Here is a 16,530-nt window from a genome sequence, read left to right as displayed (position 1 = left end):
GGGCTTGAGCCAGTTCTGTGTTGTACTGTTGAAAAGGAACCCTTAGATATTGAACACAGTCCTGGTTGCTGCTGGTTCCACCTGGCAAAGGGTTACACTAGGTCCTGTGTTGTTTAACAAATACATTAAAATGAGCTGAAAAGGGGATGAACAGTTAAGTTAAAACAAAAATTGCAGAGGACAGTTATTTAGGTTAGTCAGGACCAGAGAGGACTGTGAGAAACATAAGAGATTTAAACAAGCTAGAGAGATAGGCATCATAACAGTGAAGGGGGGAAAAAAAACTGGTCTGATCCAGTATGAAAAATGCTAAATTTCCTAGGTTGATTCTGGACTAGCTTCAGTTTCCAAGTGCTTTAAAGAAATAGCCCCATGTACAATGCATTACAGAACTACAACCAGCTAAACTTTCCATGGTTAAGATATTTGATGTGAATATCATTTAAACATGGTCAGTTGGGGTGGGGGGATGGTTTTCTGGCAACAAACAAGGGATTTTTCTGAAGAGTCACCAAGCCAAATTCTGTCCTTATTTACTACGCCCATCCCCTGGTCTTCATATTTTGCTTTTAGCTATGCCTGTGTCACTCACCCCTCTTTCATCGAATGGGGTGGCAGTGTGCAGAGAGCAAAATTTTTGCCAGAGAGTATAGATTTGGAAAATACCACTTCTGTTTTCTTTAAAAGAACAAAGTTAGGCAATTAAAATCCAAAGAGTTCAAATATTTTATTCACAATATAATGTAAAACAAATTAAAAATATAACATTTTTATACACACATTTGACATGCTGCGAGACAGACAACACATTGAAACACAGGTTAGGCATCCAGTGACAGGTGAGACACATTCCAAACCCTTGGACAGTTCTTTGAGACATGCAAAATCCTCTCTCATAAAATAACCCACAGAGGAAGAGGTCAAGCAAAAAACATTGCAATTATGAATACCCAATTTTGTCTGGATCCAAACATGAGATGCATTTGAAAGTTCCAGAAAGGAAAGTATGGTATAGCACGAATAGTAATTAGGGTTAACCCGCTGCTACTCCCCACAAACTCATATATGGTCTACAAGAAAAGTAAGTTTAGAAAAAGGTTAACATTTATAATACTGACATGAAAATTAAACTGCAGAGTTCCAGGTATTACATTTTAACATTATTTTGAAGATTACAGTCGTGCATCAGTTTAGAGCAGATCTGTCTCACTTTAATAATCCAATGACCAATTTAATGTCTCCCAAAAAGTAGACTATTGAATCAAAAGGAAAAAAATGATGATAGATCAAAGCTATTTGAGTATCAACTGCAAACTATGCTTTCTGTTGAGACTGCAAATATTTACTCACAACAGATCAAGCTAGAACTGTCTGAAAATGGGTGGAGAAACTGAAGTGATATCTGTATCATTTCTTAGAAATCAGGACAAGGACCCTATGTTTTACAAAAGAAAAAAAATTAAGTGCGCGGAGGAAGGAGAGAAAATGACCCGTAGATATGTAGGAACATATATGGGGCAAACCCTTAACAGGTGAAAGGCAGATTCTTCCACTGACATCTTGACTCTCTCACAAAATGGGTTGGTTGTATTGAATTTCATGTAAAATACACATCTTATAACATTTTGCCAATAGACCCCAGTTTTTAAAACATTTTGAAAAAGGTGGATTCAATATGTTTGATTTAAAATGGTCTGGAGAACAAATGGCCAAATAAAGAAGTGATGTAAGTAAATGGAATTGCACACACTGAGAGTGTGTATCCATCCTAATCTATCAAAAAAATTACAATTTTTAGAATGGTACAGTACAAAAATTTTCAGCATCCAGAATTCATTGAATCTGTTGTCTGTTACTAGAACTGTCCAAGTTTTGAGAGTAAATATTAGATGCAAATATCTATTAAAAATAGAAACATTAGATAACTGTCTGACCCCAGTTATAAAATACATAATAAAATAGGCCCTTAACTTTGTAGTCTTTGCATAGCTAATATAAAATGGGTGTTTCAAAGTTTTGAAGAGTTTTTGTGCAAAAAATCCCAAACAGAATGCAGTTAAAAACCACCAGAAAACAACAAAAACCCTGGCTTGCAGAAATCATTTTTTTCCCCCACACAGAGTGAATAGTTATCAACAGAGGTCATCCTTAGTATGTCACAGAATAAATATTGCACACGCATTGGAGTATTCCTGCTGTAATTTGCCATTTTTAAAAAAAGTTGTTCTTAGAAATTCACAATTTGAGGATTACAAAAACCACTTCTAAGCAGAAGGGGGGAAAACTGGTACATCCTGTAGTAATAAGGTGTGTGCATACACACAGATCTAAGCACCAAAAGCACATGAAATAAATGCTTTCATTCTGCCTGCACAGCTTTGTATCTTTGAAGAGTCAATCAGCTACTGCTTTATACTAAACAAAATAAATCAAAAACATCAATTCATTTTAAAGACTTAGATCTAGAAATGAAAGCATTAGGTTTTTTAATAGCTGGCTTCACCTCCAGACCATATTTTGGCAGTTTTGATGAGCACAGACTTTACAGAAAAGAGTAACAAAGTCCAGATGGACTATAAAGGCAAATTTATGACCGTGTTGCTCAAGCACCTCTTTTTTCTTTTACATTAGACATGCTATATCAGATGCATATATTTGATGCTGCTTCCATTAACATGTGCAACCTCTTAATAAAATTGGAGCTTATGATGCAGGAAGTCTAGAGTGTTGCCCTGGGAAGTAAGCAGATATTACAGGTGGATTTCCTTGCTTGGGTAACATAGTTCTTGATAACACTGGGGAAAAAAAAAATTGACCAGATGTTGCACTCTTTGTAAGGTGGTTAAATGTATATACAAATAACTATTCATAGTAAATTGTTTTGAAAAAACAGCTTAATTTCACCATATAGTAAGATTCCTCCCCTGCTACCATACCCCAACCTCAAAAAATCATCTTGTCTGATTCAACTACAAACACAAGCAGATGCCCAACTTTTAGTATGGGGCTATTCACGTGCTTAAAAAGTTAGGTACCTGCTTAAGTATTTCGCTGAATCAGGACCTCATACTATAAACATTCCTGTTTAGGTTAACAGATTTGGCCAATAATATACTTTAAACTGTTCTATTCTAATAACCTAAATTTGCCAACAGTAGCAATGGGCCTGAACCAAAACTCTAAAATGCCATTTCTATTCTTCTAGACTGACGAAGTTCAGATCAGAACTTACTAGTTCAGGTCCATCTCTAGAAGTAACTCCACCACACATTCATATTGTCTCTATTAAAATACTAGTGTGTGTCAAACAGTGAAACCTGAACTACCTCAGTATTCTCTACACATCGAACAAGGAAACGACTGAAGTATCTTAAGATATCATGCTACATCAAATAGTGACTGTATAAATGGTGACCACTGTAACATGGTTTCAAATCACACACAGTTAAATACACAGCATATTATTACTGAACGTTTACATTACCGTAGCACCCAACAGCCCTGAACTGCTGGCTAATTGGGTCAAACAAACAAATCACCTTTCAAAACAGTTGAACTCCATTAGATCATTTACCTGTACTTGCTACAGACAAAGGTTTTAGTCCTCTCAAAGGCAAGTTGACATCTTTCTTCAAATATTTCATGTCTAAACCAGGTGGCTCACTGAAATATCAAAATGTGTTTGGGGAAAAGGTTATGCAAAAGGGAGAAAGCTGCCTGTAATTAATATCCTTTTAAAATTATATGGTCTCTTATGCCACCCCTCCTCGTCCCCAGTTTTCTAGTTATTAGCTTTTATTCTTAAAATGTGCAGAAGTAATATAGCACAATGTATTCCTGATAACCAAATAAATAAAAATACAGCTAAGAGAAGAGGTACGAAGTAATATGTAATAAATGCATACTGCAACCAACTTCAGTTGCAGAACAGTGGACTGTAAACAATAGGAATTATACAGTTCATTGCTGTCATTCTGCAGCTACTGAAACATTGCATCTAACATTGCACTCTGACTAAGAATCCTAAAAAGAATGATTTCTTAGCCTTAAACAGAGAGCTAACAACACCCATCACCTTTTACAGGCTATGGCTAGTAACAAAAGGCTCAGTCAGGATAATTTTGTGTCATTTTCAAAGGTATGTTTCTATGTACAAAGATGTTACTGGCATTAATAATAAAATCAAAATATATATCAATTTTAAATAAACAGTAAATTTATTAAACAAAATTTATAAAAAGTAATTGCTTGGGGGGGAAGCAGATTAAAAAACCAGAGCAGTTTTACCAAATACCTAACACCTATTTACATTTATTTCCATTGTCACAAGATTGCATCATTCAGAATTTTTCCCTCACCCTCTAAAAATACCATCTAACCACACTCACCACACAAAAAGCCACACAACACCACAACATATTTTTCCTGCTTATGAAGACTTACATTAGGGTATGGTAGTAAAAATCACACCATCTTGATATTCACAAAAAGGGGAAATATTTGGAATTTACACTACAGCTGGAAGTACTTTTTGCAGCAGAAAGGAGACAGTCAGACACAGGAAATGTACGTCCAACAATCCTCATAGTGGATTATAATAGGCAATGAACTGACCTGATGGGCTAAAAATAAATAATGGATTCATGTAAAACTTAAGACATTTGTAACGGAGAAGGGGAAAAATAAAAACTGAGGCACCACACCATCTAGCACTTCAACACAAGATGAATCACTTGAAGCTTTCAAAACCAGCCAACCTACGCTGACGTAACCCTGCTACCATTTAACTCAGTGGTAAAACTCCCACTGACTTCAATGGGAACAGAATTAGAACAATGCCAAGTGCTTTTGAAAAATCCCACCCTGGATCTATTTTTGTAGAGCCTTGAAAATGTTCTACACACAGAGGATCAAGTTGGCTGCTTACATGGCATATATTCTTTCTGCAAAAAGTAATGCATCAGTGCTCCTCTATTTTAATGAGTTGTGATATGGTGCTGGAGTCTAATGTATTTCCATAAAGGCTTCTATTATGCAAGTTATGATGGAGCAAGCAACTGATGATTTAAATAAATTTCCCTCTATATAATGCAGGATAAGAGGAACAAAGAGAAAAAATTACTTGGAAAAATTACTGTAACAGCTCTTCTCACATCCTCAAAGTGTCTCTCTCTCTCTCTCTCTCTGAAGCTTGGGTTTAGGTCAGATAATGGCTATAATCTTTTGAAACCAATGAAAAAATCATTTACTGTGGAGATGAATATCAGCTCTATTCTTGCCTCACAAAAAGTACAATACTGGAGTTCGATAAATAATATACACCACTAAAATATTCTGGCTGATGTCGCAGCCATTAGGTTCTTGCTTCCATTTTCTCTTCTCTTTCCAGAAAGGATTTTTGTTTGGTCTTTCTTGGTAGAGTCTTCTATTTGGCTCCGAGCTCTTCCCACCATTAGAAGAGAAGGTAGGAATGGTGGTCACTGACTGAAGATGGCTGCAGAGATGTCTGTGGAACAGTTAGGTTCCACAGTCCACATCTCAGACAAGCAGCACAATCCGCTATATCCTCCTCCTGCTGCTTAGTTCGTGGTTTGCTTGGGCAACAACAACAAGGTGTGCTGGACTCTACCTTCAGGGAACTATAAGGAGGCTTCATCTTACTTTGGAAATAGTGTGCTATCTGAGGCAAAATACTTTCTAATCTTGTCTTTACTTTCCTTGCTCTTGACAGTTATATTCCTATTCATGAAGTTGTGGTGGTGTGTGTGAACAGGGATCTTGACTCCAAGGACAAACAAGCAAGCTCAGGTCAGCTGCCCACATACCAGATCGTACTGAAGAGAATTAGAAGTTATTTGGAGAAGTGCCCAGGTGAAAATCTAATTAGCTGGCAACATTTTGAATTTAAGAAAGGCATACAGTTCCATCAGGGGTTCTCAGTGGAAGTTCGTAAATGCCAGTCCTTGAACCAGTGTGCTTGGCCCCTAGTAGATACTAGGGAGAGAAAGTCCACTGCCAGGATTGGTGGACCTGAAGAGAGGGTTAAACAAAACAAACAAAAAAGGTGAAAATAGATTTCTCTGCAGGGTTTAATTCTTTTCCAGATCTTCCCTGGCACTTTTGAACATTCTTCTGGCAAACAAATAGATGTCCCATGGATTCCTTGAAGGAAAGGGAGTCAAACAGCAGCCCATATAGCACTACCTGAAATCTCAGACTGAAGTTACTTACAACACAGGAACAATTTGACATTAGCCAAATGTGTGATTTTTCATTAAAGCTTTTTACACACACACACACACACACACACACACACACAAGTGAAAATAGGACTTGTGTAATCTGTCTTTAGAAGTTACCATAAAATGATGTAGTTTGTTATATCATTCAGCAAAAAAACAAGGAAAAAACACACCACAAAACTTACACATGGCCTGAGTTTGGGGGCACTAAAGGAGTGGAGGCTGGTGGACAAGGTCTTGTCTCATGTAATGGAGTGCTGGTTGAATTTGCTGATAAGTTGATGCGTACCTATACAATTTAGAGAGTGAAAAACAAAAAAACATTGGACAAGACTTGTGTGTGTTTATAAGGCTCCCATCACCATAGACAGCACACATTTTTCGTCTCCAAAATAGAACACAAATCATCATTGTACCACTAAGCCATATTTTGTGATTTTTAAAGTCCTTTATTTTTTTAAAACATTACTTGGGAACATCAGGCCTAGACCTCTGCTGTACTATACTAGTTTTATGCTTGCATGACTCCATTGTCTTCAGTGAAAATACATGGCTCAAACTGGTGAAGAGTCATGCCCACTGGCTTCTGGAGCCAGATTCTGCTTCCACTGACGCCAATGACAAAACTCTCATTGAATTCAAGAGGTGCAGGAGAAGGCCCCTAGTTTGTGTTCTTGAGAGGAAACTACATCTGTGAGGGAATGCCTGATGTACCCACTTTGGAACAGCATAATATCTGTATTATTGAATTTATTGCTGTAAATGCAACCAGAGGCTTAGGCAATGGGCTAATTTTTAATACATTATGTGAATAATTAATCTAAAGGTAAACTTAATAAAAAGTTGTGGGGGATAAAGCTTTACTGCGGCAAGTTTGAGATTACCGCATTTTTTGAATGTTGCCTCACAATTGTCAATAGAAGCTTCAAATTAAACATATTTACATATTTTCTTATGCTACTTTTTTACAGTTAAATCTAAATTTATTGTTTTCATACTCCCCACCTATAGACCCAATTTTGATTTTTTTTAATTTCTGTTTTTCGTATCCTCCAACTATGTACTAAAAGAATTTTGGCTTCGAGTCTAACTCTACAAATGGGAGGTAGATCAAATGATCCACTTCAAAAAAAAAAGACTACTACATGTCAAATGTTGCAATTGTAAGGCCCAATATAGTGCAGCTGGCTGAAGCCAGGAACAGATTCTTTATACTATTACAAGATTTGAGATCCCAGCTCTTTTGTGGGCTCGAGACATTTCTAGCTCTGATGAATTGTGAGATATCAGGCACAAGAATGGGTTTAGTCAGGCTTGAGCCATAGACTAGTGATAGTTTTGCTCAGGGAGGGAATAGAGAGAACATTTATAGTACCATTTCTTGCACCAGGTTTTTTTTTTGGTTTTTTTTTTTTAAATTAACAAAATGCCAGACTGCTTAAAAGCTGCCCAGAGATTTGGAATGTAAGTAGTAGTCCCTAGCAGAAATGGATTAGTGGGCAGAGTGTAGGGAGGCAGTGAAAGTTACAAGATAAAGGCCATTTATTGTACAGTTTTAGAAAAATGAAAATAATGCTTTTTCAGATATATAATTGGGCTCATAGTTAATTTTTCCAGGAGGAACAAATAAGCAAAAATGGTTAAGAAAAACACTTCTCCCACCTTTCCTCCAAAACCATTTACCCAATTCCTCTCTTGTACTCTGTGCATAATCTTTCAAAAATGGTTAGTAATGTTTTCTTAACATGTGTCATTATGTTGTATTTATGACATAAAAGTCAAAAAACTGTTGGACAGAGGGGAATACTTAGATAAGAGTATTGGCCATTTCAAAGTGTTCTATTTTTCAACATTTACATTAAGCACAGCTCTAGTTCTCTAACGCAGTTATTAGAGTCAAAACATTCCACGTTAACATTAATGTTCCGGTGTGCATTATCCAGAGGCAAATCACAATGGAGAATTAAGCTGTTCAAAACTAGGACACTTCAGCAGAATACATTATAGTGCAAAGGAGGTGAAAAACAATAAAATATATATGTCTGCCTGTGGATTATATCTTGCAGCACTGGTGACCACACGTGAGATATTCATTCGCAGAGGAACAGAGCCTTTATAGTTATTAGAAAGGGAAGCAGTGCTAATTGGTGGAGGCATCACAGGGACAGAGAAAGGACTGTTACAAAGTAGAAGCTGAGGCTGTAAGGGAATCAAACAAAAATAAGTGGAAGAAAAGTCTGTTTAAAGTAAAATATGACAAAAGTAAACAGGCCTCCTGTAGGGAGCTGGTGTGGTTCCCTAGTGCCCCAGAGAGGGACGAGCTCCGCCAGACACCAGAGTAGGTGGAGCCAGGCACTCCAAGGCCGTTCCCCTTAGGGTCAGAGGCTGGACAGGAAGTATAAGAGCTCATTTGAGAGGCAGCCGCTGGAGAGGCCAGACGCCTTTGGCCCAGCTCCCGCAGGGGAGACTCCAGCGACCAGCGGCAGACTTGGAGACTGGCCTGACTTGCTGACACTCGACACGGACCAGTGTGTGGGAGCATCACTGAGCCTACCCCTTGCCAACTACTCCGAGGATCCAATGGTGATTGACCCCCTTGAGGACACCACCTTGACCCAGGTACCTCCAGAGGGGGACTTGGGAAGTAGCCCGGTGGCAGCCAACCCGAGTCTGGATGCAAGACAGCTGGAACTCATGTCAGGATGTTGTGGCCAGGATCTCCACTGACAGCAGCGGCCCTTTGGCCACCACTAGGGCCCCGGGCTGGGACGTAGAGGAATGAGAGGGTCTGTGTCCCCCCCCAACCCACCCCCCAATGAGGGGGTGGCAGTCTCCCCCTCTCTCAGGCTGCTTGGAACCTGAATCACATATTTACCTGTGTCTGCTCAACCCCTGCATGAGGGCCTGAGCCTTGGACTCTTTACTGCCCTGCCCCGCCCCAGGGCCTGGGCTTATTACCACCTGTGCGTGCTCAGCCCCCTGCCGAACGGCTTGTGCCTGAGGCCCAACTGATTCCCCAAGAGGCCATGCAAGGACTAAGGGAGGCGGTGTGGTTCCCTGCCACCCAGGAGAGGGATGAGCCCTGGCTAACCTCTCTACACCTCCCAAATATTCTTAAGTTGTCTTGATATTTTTGTGATAGAACTCCTACAAAAGTCTCAAGTATAGTAAGGCAGAAAGGTCAGTTTTACTCCAAAGGAGGAGGGGAAAAAAAACAAAACAAAACAAAACAAAAAAACCACACCACACACCACACACAAACCCTTCATTCACATACTTTTTTAATGTCTAAGTATGTGCTAAGCAAGAAACATAACATAGGTCCATAGTACAAGCTTTGTTGCTAAGCAAAAGCTAAATAGAAAAAGAAACGCTAAGCAAACAGATTTGTGACAAATGTCCCTCTTTTCCCCTTACCTCAGAAAAGGTGCCCATCCTTTATTAATGTTTTCAAAGTGGAAAAGCCCCTTCCACTGTGCATCTTTTCCCCAATGGAGGGAACCAAAAGTTTTAGAAAAAAAGAGTCCCCTTCATAATACCATGGAAGCCTGGGGCAAGCAATAGCACTGCCACCCATAAGCCTCTTCTGATATAATGTTACCAGAGGTTAACTGAGTTTGAAAGTAGTTCCAGGACAGGGTATTTTTGAGGCCAGATGAAAGGATGTCAGTGACTGCTCTTTTTTTTTAAATAAAGAAAGTCTGGTCATTTGTAAGTTTAGTCTCAGCCTTTCACCATAACAAGACTTTTTTCCAAGTGCTCATTATGTCATGAGCACTTGGACATAGTGCATCCGACGAAGTGGGTATTCACCCACGAAAGCTCATGCTCCAAAACGTCTGTTAGTCTATAAGGTGCCACAGGACTCTCTGCTGCTTTTACAGATCTAGACTAACATGGCTACCCCTCTGATACTTGACATTATGTCATACTTTCTCCTGTGTGGATGGTAATCTGAACACCTTTATCTTCTGTCAAAAGTGAAAGCATTCAGTTAAAAATGTTGGTTAGTTAAAGAGCTTGTGTCAATCTTGTGTCTATTTTAACTGGGCTTCAGCCTTTTCTTGTGTTCTAATACTGTCTAATTTTTATTCAGCTTCCTGTCTTATCAGCTTTTCACAACTTTTAGTGAATCAGTCAAACATTATCCTATCCCAAATCACTTTGTTCAGGTCAGTAATTTCTCTGCCCTTAGCCAGAAACTTTAACTCTGTCTCAGATTACTCCATGGATTCAGCTGGAACCTGTGTTTAGTTTTAAAACGTAGGGAGTACTAACAATGGGTTAGCTTTTGCCGAGTTTCAAATCCTATTGTAAAATGCTTTTAGCTTTCTTTTCTCTTCAGCAGATCTATCCAAGTATTACAAATGTCTCTACTCCTCTTCTTCTCCAAAGAAGTATATAACAACATTTTTGCTCCTCAGCATTGAATTTTAGGAGACCCTTGAAGACGCGCTATTTAAATTTCTTCCTCTCCCGAAGAATATTCATGCTTTTCCCATTTATACTAGACAGTCTTACCCCCACCTGTTTTTTGTTGTTGTTTTAAGGATGCACTGTTCTTACAGATTTTCTGAAACTATGAAAGTTAGACAACTCGGGTAAAATTTTGAAAAAAAAAAAAAAGAGAGAGGCTAAACTGTATTAGGAGCCAAAGTTCCATTTTCAAAAGTGGGGTTTTGCTCTTAAGTTCCTAAGAACTCTTGAAAATTTTACCTTGTTTAATGGACTGGTTTGCTTTCATGACATAGTCTGTAGTTATCAGCTCTTTCCTAACATGTTATTTCTGTACAAGATTTAGAAAGCAAATCAAATCAAAGTTTTTATAACTAAACCACCACACCTCGAACAGTGTGATTTCACCCCTACCCCCGCCAACACCCAAATAGTCCTACACAGTCAAACATGACTTGTTAGACTAACTATAATAGCATCATCTGGTGACTCCTAACATTATCATGGAAATGTTTGGGAATTTTACTCATTGCTAGGTTATTTTTATATACAACTGCCTATTAAGAAAATATTTATCACTTATTTTCAGAGGCATCTCAGTGCACACCCATCCTGCAAAGCATCTTAATCCATCTAGCACCATGAGTCTAATTTTCAAGAAAGTAAATTCTTGTCAACCAAAAAATGTTAAGTGGATAAAAGATAATTGAGCCATACAGCTGTATTTGTCATCAAGAGAACAGCTTGAAGAGTTTTACCCAAATGATTTTCCTGCAAATATTTTGACAGTAGTGATCTAGCTAGAGAGATACACAGATTCATAAACTGCAATTTAATTTCTTCAATTCAGATCCAGGGTGATTGTTATATTGAAATCCTTAGTAAAAAGAACCCATTACGACAACTATTCCTTAGGTTGTTCTTTGACAAAAAATTAGTTCACTTGGCTCCTGACCAATGAAAACCCCAGCCATTTTCTTGGATTCCGCAGCAGTGGAGTCAGTTCACTATTCCTAAAGGGATAACAATCCCACTCTGATGGTTGTAGAATACCAAATTAAGTATGGATCTCTGTAAATAGCATTCCAACTGCAAGCTTGCCATCTAGGGACTCAGTAAATTCAGAGAATCCCTAGAGTTGGGTCCTTCACCTCCCATCTGTCAGCCAGCAAATTAGGAATAGAGAAGAATTTTAAAATGACAGCAGAGCCAAAGTATCTGTCTCTCACTACTCTGGAAATGGAGGGATCATGCAGATTTTAAATCCCCACTTCCTTAGAACAAATCAACAAATTAAAAAGCCAAATAGGACTGAAGAAAATGGGAGAAATCCCTTCAAAGCAGATGGATTGTTGAAGCAGCTCCTAAAGGGTTTTGTTATAAATTAAAGTGATATTTGAGGAAGTCTCCTCATCCATCGATTTTTTTTTAAACTGACACAAAAAATCCTAACCAACCAACCTGTCCATTTACTAGAATTGTAAGGTGAAGTGACTCTTCTGAACAGTCTGACATTAGCGAGTGGTGAGCTAAAGATATGCAGGAGAAGTTTCAGACTAGCTTGAGTGTTTTTGAGAAACAGAGCTGGAAATTGAAATAGCTCGCTCTTAGTAAAAAGTGGTTACACACAGCTGGACCATGCCTGGACACAATTTCTTTCTACAATCTGGCTCTACTGTATTGAATTTATAATAGCCACAATATTACTTTTGCCATTTAAAAGAAAAAAAATTGTCTTCACAAATGATTTTCAAGCTGAACTCTGAAGGCAACAGTTTTTAAATTTACACATTATTTCTGAGGCAATTTAAAAGTTGGAGCCAAACTTATGTCAGCCATCTAACAAAGCACAGTGCCTCTACTATTTCAGCTGTGTACCACTCACTCATTAATGATTTGTCAGCTGGATGCAGAGACTGAGAGAGTGTAACCAGCCCTTAGAATTAACAATCATATTGATTTTCCTTTTTTTACACTTGTTAGAAGCCATCTTCCAGATGGTCCTGAAAGAAGTGAAATGCTTGTTAACATGTCCTCCTGGTCTAATTTTCCATAGTACATCAGTCTATTTCTTCACTGCTGCATTTTTCACTGAGCCACTGGGATGCATTTTCACCTCTGTACCACCTGTCAATATCATCTTAAGATTTTTTTCTTCTGCTCCGAATATCATCCACAGCTTCAGTTTAGTGCCATCTGTTATACACCTCAGAATTCCTGAACAACAACAGCTCTTTTCTTCAGACAAGTATCATTGGGATATATATAAATCCCCTACTGTGTTTGTATAATTTGGAAAGCACTAAACAACCTCAGACTTCATTTAATGTTTCTCCATTGACTATTTTTACTTACAATAAAACATCAGGAAGAAACTGCATGAAGATAACACACTAAATTTTCTGCGCTGCTGGCAATTTCCATTGTCCAGATGTATACCAGTAATGGACACCTGTCTGGAAAAAACTCTGTCCTGGGTTCAATAGTCTCACAGACAAGATAATGACTGTTTCTAATATGGCAGTACATCTTCTGAATGAAGAGGAGGCCAGCCAATTTATTATTTCCTCCTGTGTCCATTGAAACTATATAAAGTGTACCCATTGTATAATTTTGGCCACTCTGAGAGGGGGTAACCAGTTCAGCCATATCCCTCAGGTTAAGTGTAGGAACTCGCTCTCACTCTACCAGAATCCTTTAAAATGGAAGAAATTTCACATGCGACCACTGCACATTTTGTTTTTCCCTCCCAGTCAGATCTCAACCATCAACCATGCTCACCTGAACCCCAAGGGATAGATGCTCAGCACAGCTGACAAAGGTAGGTGTGTGAAAAGATAGGGAACAGAGTGGGCATAAAGTTAATATGGGGGGAGGGGAAGAGGAGGAGGAGGAAGAGAGAGGCCAAGAAACTGCCCTAACCTATGCTAGGTACTGTTTAAAAGCTGCTTTAAATGGCTAGCACTGGAAATCAAGAGGAGCACTGTATACGCCACTCAACCCCCAACAAATCCTCTTTGTGACTCAGAAGAAATCCTCAGCTGCCCTCAGAGCAGTTTATAGTGGCTTTGTGCTGTTGAGAAAATGCAAAACGAACAGCTACAGGCAAGACCAAAAATCTTGCCCCAGGAGTGAGAGATGGGCATGTTTAGAACTGTGTGGCTTTGTTCAGTTTTCATTCAGATCTGAGACTTACTGTGGTTTTGTGCATATAAATAATCAAAAAGATTTCCCAACCATAATTCAGTGTAATACAGCACAAATACTTACCAGGCCATACTGCAAGGCTGCTGAATTGGTGGCACTTCCAGCACATGGCGTATCACTGTGACCTGATGCCCCATGCATTGATGCAATTTTATTCTCATTCAGTTGTTTATTTAGCCAGGAAATTACTACAAGGAGAAAAAAATGCATGAAATTAACATTCAGCTCCACATAAAATGTAACAGATTTCTGATTTGTCTCATACTCTAATATACTTGCCTGTATTTTTGTAACTGAGGACTAAAGATAGGACAATGAATTAATGCCTTAACTTTGAGGACACATGCAAGCAAGGCCAACTGACCTAATTTCAATATACTGTAAATGGAATTACACTAATTATACAGCATATGTATTTTCAGAAAGCCAACAGTAATCAAAATGCATTGGTCACAACATCCATCATATTGTATATTAAACATGCACAAGTTATTTACAATATTAAGTGCTGAATTTAGATTGATTGAAAGAAGTCAATTAAATGAAGCTCTAGGGATTAACACCACATATAATGGGTTAACCCATCTTGCAGTGCTGAGCACTGAGCATGAGGTGGCAAACACCTTCAACTCCCATTGAAGACAATGTTCTTTGTTTCCTGGTAGCTAGGTCTTGGACAGGGTTGGAGTGGCAGAGTTGTTATTCAACCATCATTAATGTGACTTTGCACATATCTATAAGTTTTATTAATTGTAATAGTCTTTATTGCCTCTCCCACATAGCTATATACTATAATAGTCTTACAATAAAAATTTTGTACCAAATTCTGATCTCAGTTACTCTACTGACTTCAGTGTGGTTAATCCATTTTTATAGTATTTTCACAAATCAGAACTTGACTGATGCCTCGATATGCACACAGAGAAATTCAATACCCACCTTTTCCAGTTCAAAGATCAAACTTTGCCCTTGAAATTGTTTTCAACTCATAACAGAGTGGAGAAGTAGCAAAACTAAAGTGCCCATGGAATATAAAAATGTTCTTAATAAGGCACAGGTTTTAGTTCGATAGTTTACATCATCATTCTAAAGGGTGCCTTTACTCTCCTTACCATTCTCATTAGTTTTCAGCAGCTGTTTGCTTTCTTCCAATTTCTGAACAGTGATGTCCAGCTGCTCTTGCAACTTCAAGACCTGTGAACAGTAATGAAATTATAGTATATAATTCATTAGTCTGAGCAATCTAGTCTTCAAAAGATTTTTTTTTTAAGTTTAAAAAATTGGTACAATTCTTCCTCATTTAGCAACACCATCAATACCAACCTTTCTATTCTTACTTTTTCCCCATAACAATCATTATGATACTAATAACACACTGACAATTACAAGGGTTGGGGAGAGTCAGGTTATCAACCTGCCTTCCGGGAGATTGTGGTAAAGCTTACACACTGTACGTAAACATTAAATATTTGTATTACTCTGTACTTTTCCATGCAAAATATATATACACACACACACACACACAGACATTTACCTCTTCCTCTTTTTGTTGAAGGGCCTGTTTCACATTACTAAGCTCCAATCTCTCCTTTTGAACGGTTTGCTCTTTTTCTCCTAATATTTTTTCTTGTTGCAATGTCACTGCATTTTTTAACTTCATCTTCTCCATTAGTTTCTTCATCTCTCCCTGGAGCTTTTTGATAATTTCATTACCCTATTCACACCCAAAAGTAAAAAAAAAGAACACAACACAAGTGAAAAACCTGCCCCATACATTAAAATTTAATAAATGCTCATAAGTGTCTTACTTTCAGAAGTTCCTCAGAAATAGACTTCACGGTGGTTTCAAATTTTCCAATTTGAAGCTGTTTCATTTCCAGAGATTCTTCCAACTTTTTCTGAAAGATAGTTTTGTATTCGTGACAGGACAATGTCAATATAACAAACGCTGAAATGTAGTGGTGCTGGTGACTGCAAGATTCCAGGGATTAGTAATGGGAGAGAGTGTGTGCATTTTATTTCTAGGTCACCAATTAAAATTAGTCCTGTTCAGTGGCAACCCATGACAGCCTGTGAAGGAGATCTAGTTAACATAGGTGCCAACTCTGTGGGTGGTATGGGGCTGGAGCACCAAAGGAAAAAAAAAATTGTGGATGCTTAGCATCCATCGGCAGACCCGCCCCCTCCCTCCCAGTGCCTCCCATCCACCGAGGATGAGCTGTTCAGCAGCGGGCAGGAGAAGGAGAGGATCAGGGGCAGGAAGAGGTGGAGCGAGGGTGGGCCGCACTTGGGGGCAGGGACAGGAAATGGTGTAGGGGTGGAACCTTGGAGGAAGAGTAGGGGCAGGGGCAGGGGCAGGAAATGGAGTAGGGGGTCAAGCACTCTGAGATTAGAAAGTCGGTGCCTTTGCTGGTTAAAAAAAGTGTGTTAAAAAAAAAAAGTGTGTGTGGGGATCATCTGAAGGCTGTCCTGATAGGCCTAGTGGAGAACTGTCCCTCTCAGAAAGTACCATCACAATTGTCATCCTTGCTGGCTGATGTAGAAAGAGACCAGAGGTTGCACTTGTGAGGGAGGGTCACTTTAGAGTAGATCTTCCATCTCAATGTTAATGTACGCAAGCAAGGCA

General features: G+C 38.7%; 1 protein-coding gene across 7 annotated transcripts in view; it reads right to left on the bottom strand.

Moving 5' to 3' along the window:
- Positions 1-781: 781 nt before the first annotated feature.
- LOC115653968 (spindle assembly abnormal protein 6 homolog) overlaps positions 782-16,530 on the bottom strand; it is a 42,166-nt gene continuing 26,417 nt past the window's right edge. For 4 of the 7 annotated variants that reach the window (XM_030567837.1, XM_030567835.1, XM_030567834.1 and 1 more), the window contains exons 10-16: positions 15,713-15,802; positions 15,439-15,618; positions 15,017-15,098; positions 13,968-14,092; positions 6,428-6,531; positions 3,575-3,663; positions 782-2,795 (exon numbers count right to left, since the gene is read on the bottom strand). In XM_030567837.1, the coding sequence (XP_030423697.1) occupies positions 2,704-2,795; positions 3,575-3,663; positions 6,428-6,531; positions 13,968-14,092; positions 15,017-15,098; positions 15,439-15,618; positions 15,713-15,802 (762 nt within the window). In that variant the 3' untranslated portion in view covers positions 782-2,703. Of the gene's footprint in view, positions 2,796-3,574; positions 3,664-4,265; positions 6,031-6,427; positions 6,532-13,967; positions 14,093-15,016; positions 15,099-15,438; positions 15,619-15,712; positions 15,803-16,530 lie in introns of those variants that run through there. The other 3 variants (XR_004001051.1, XR_004001052.1, XM_030567839.1) reach the window with 3 other exon arrangements.

This window comes from Gopherus evgoodei, chromosome 6 (genome assembly GCF_007399415.2).
Source record: "Gopherus evgoodei ecotype Sinaloan lineage chromosome 6, rGopEvg1_v1.p, whole genome shotgun sequence".
Taxonomy (NCBI): domain Eukaryota; kingdom Metazoa; phylum Chordata; order Testudines; family Testudinidae; genus Gopherus; species Gopherus evgoodei.
Note: the sequence above shows the minus strand (reverse complement) of the source record. Positions and strands in the feature narration are given on the sequence as shown.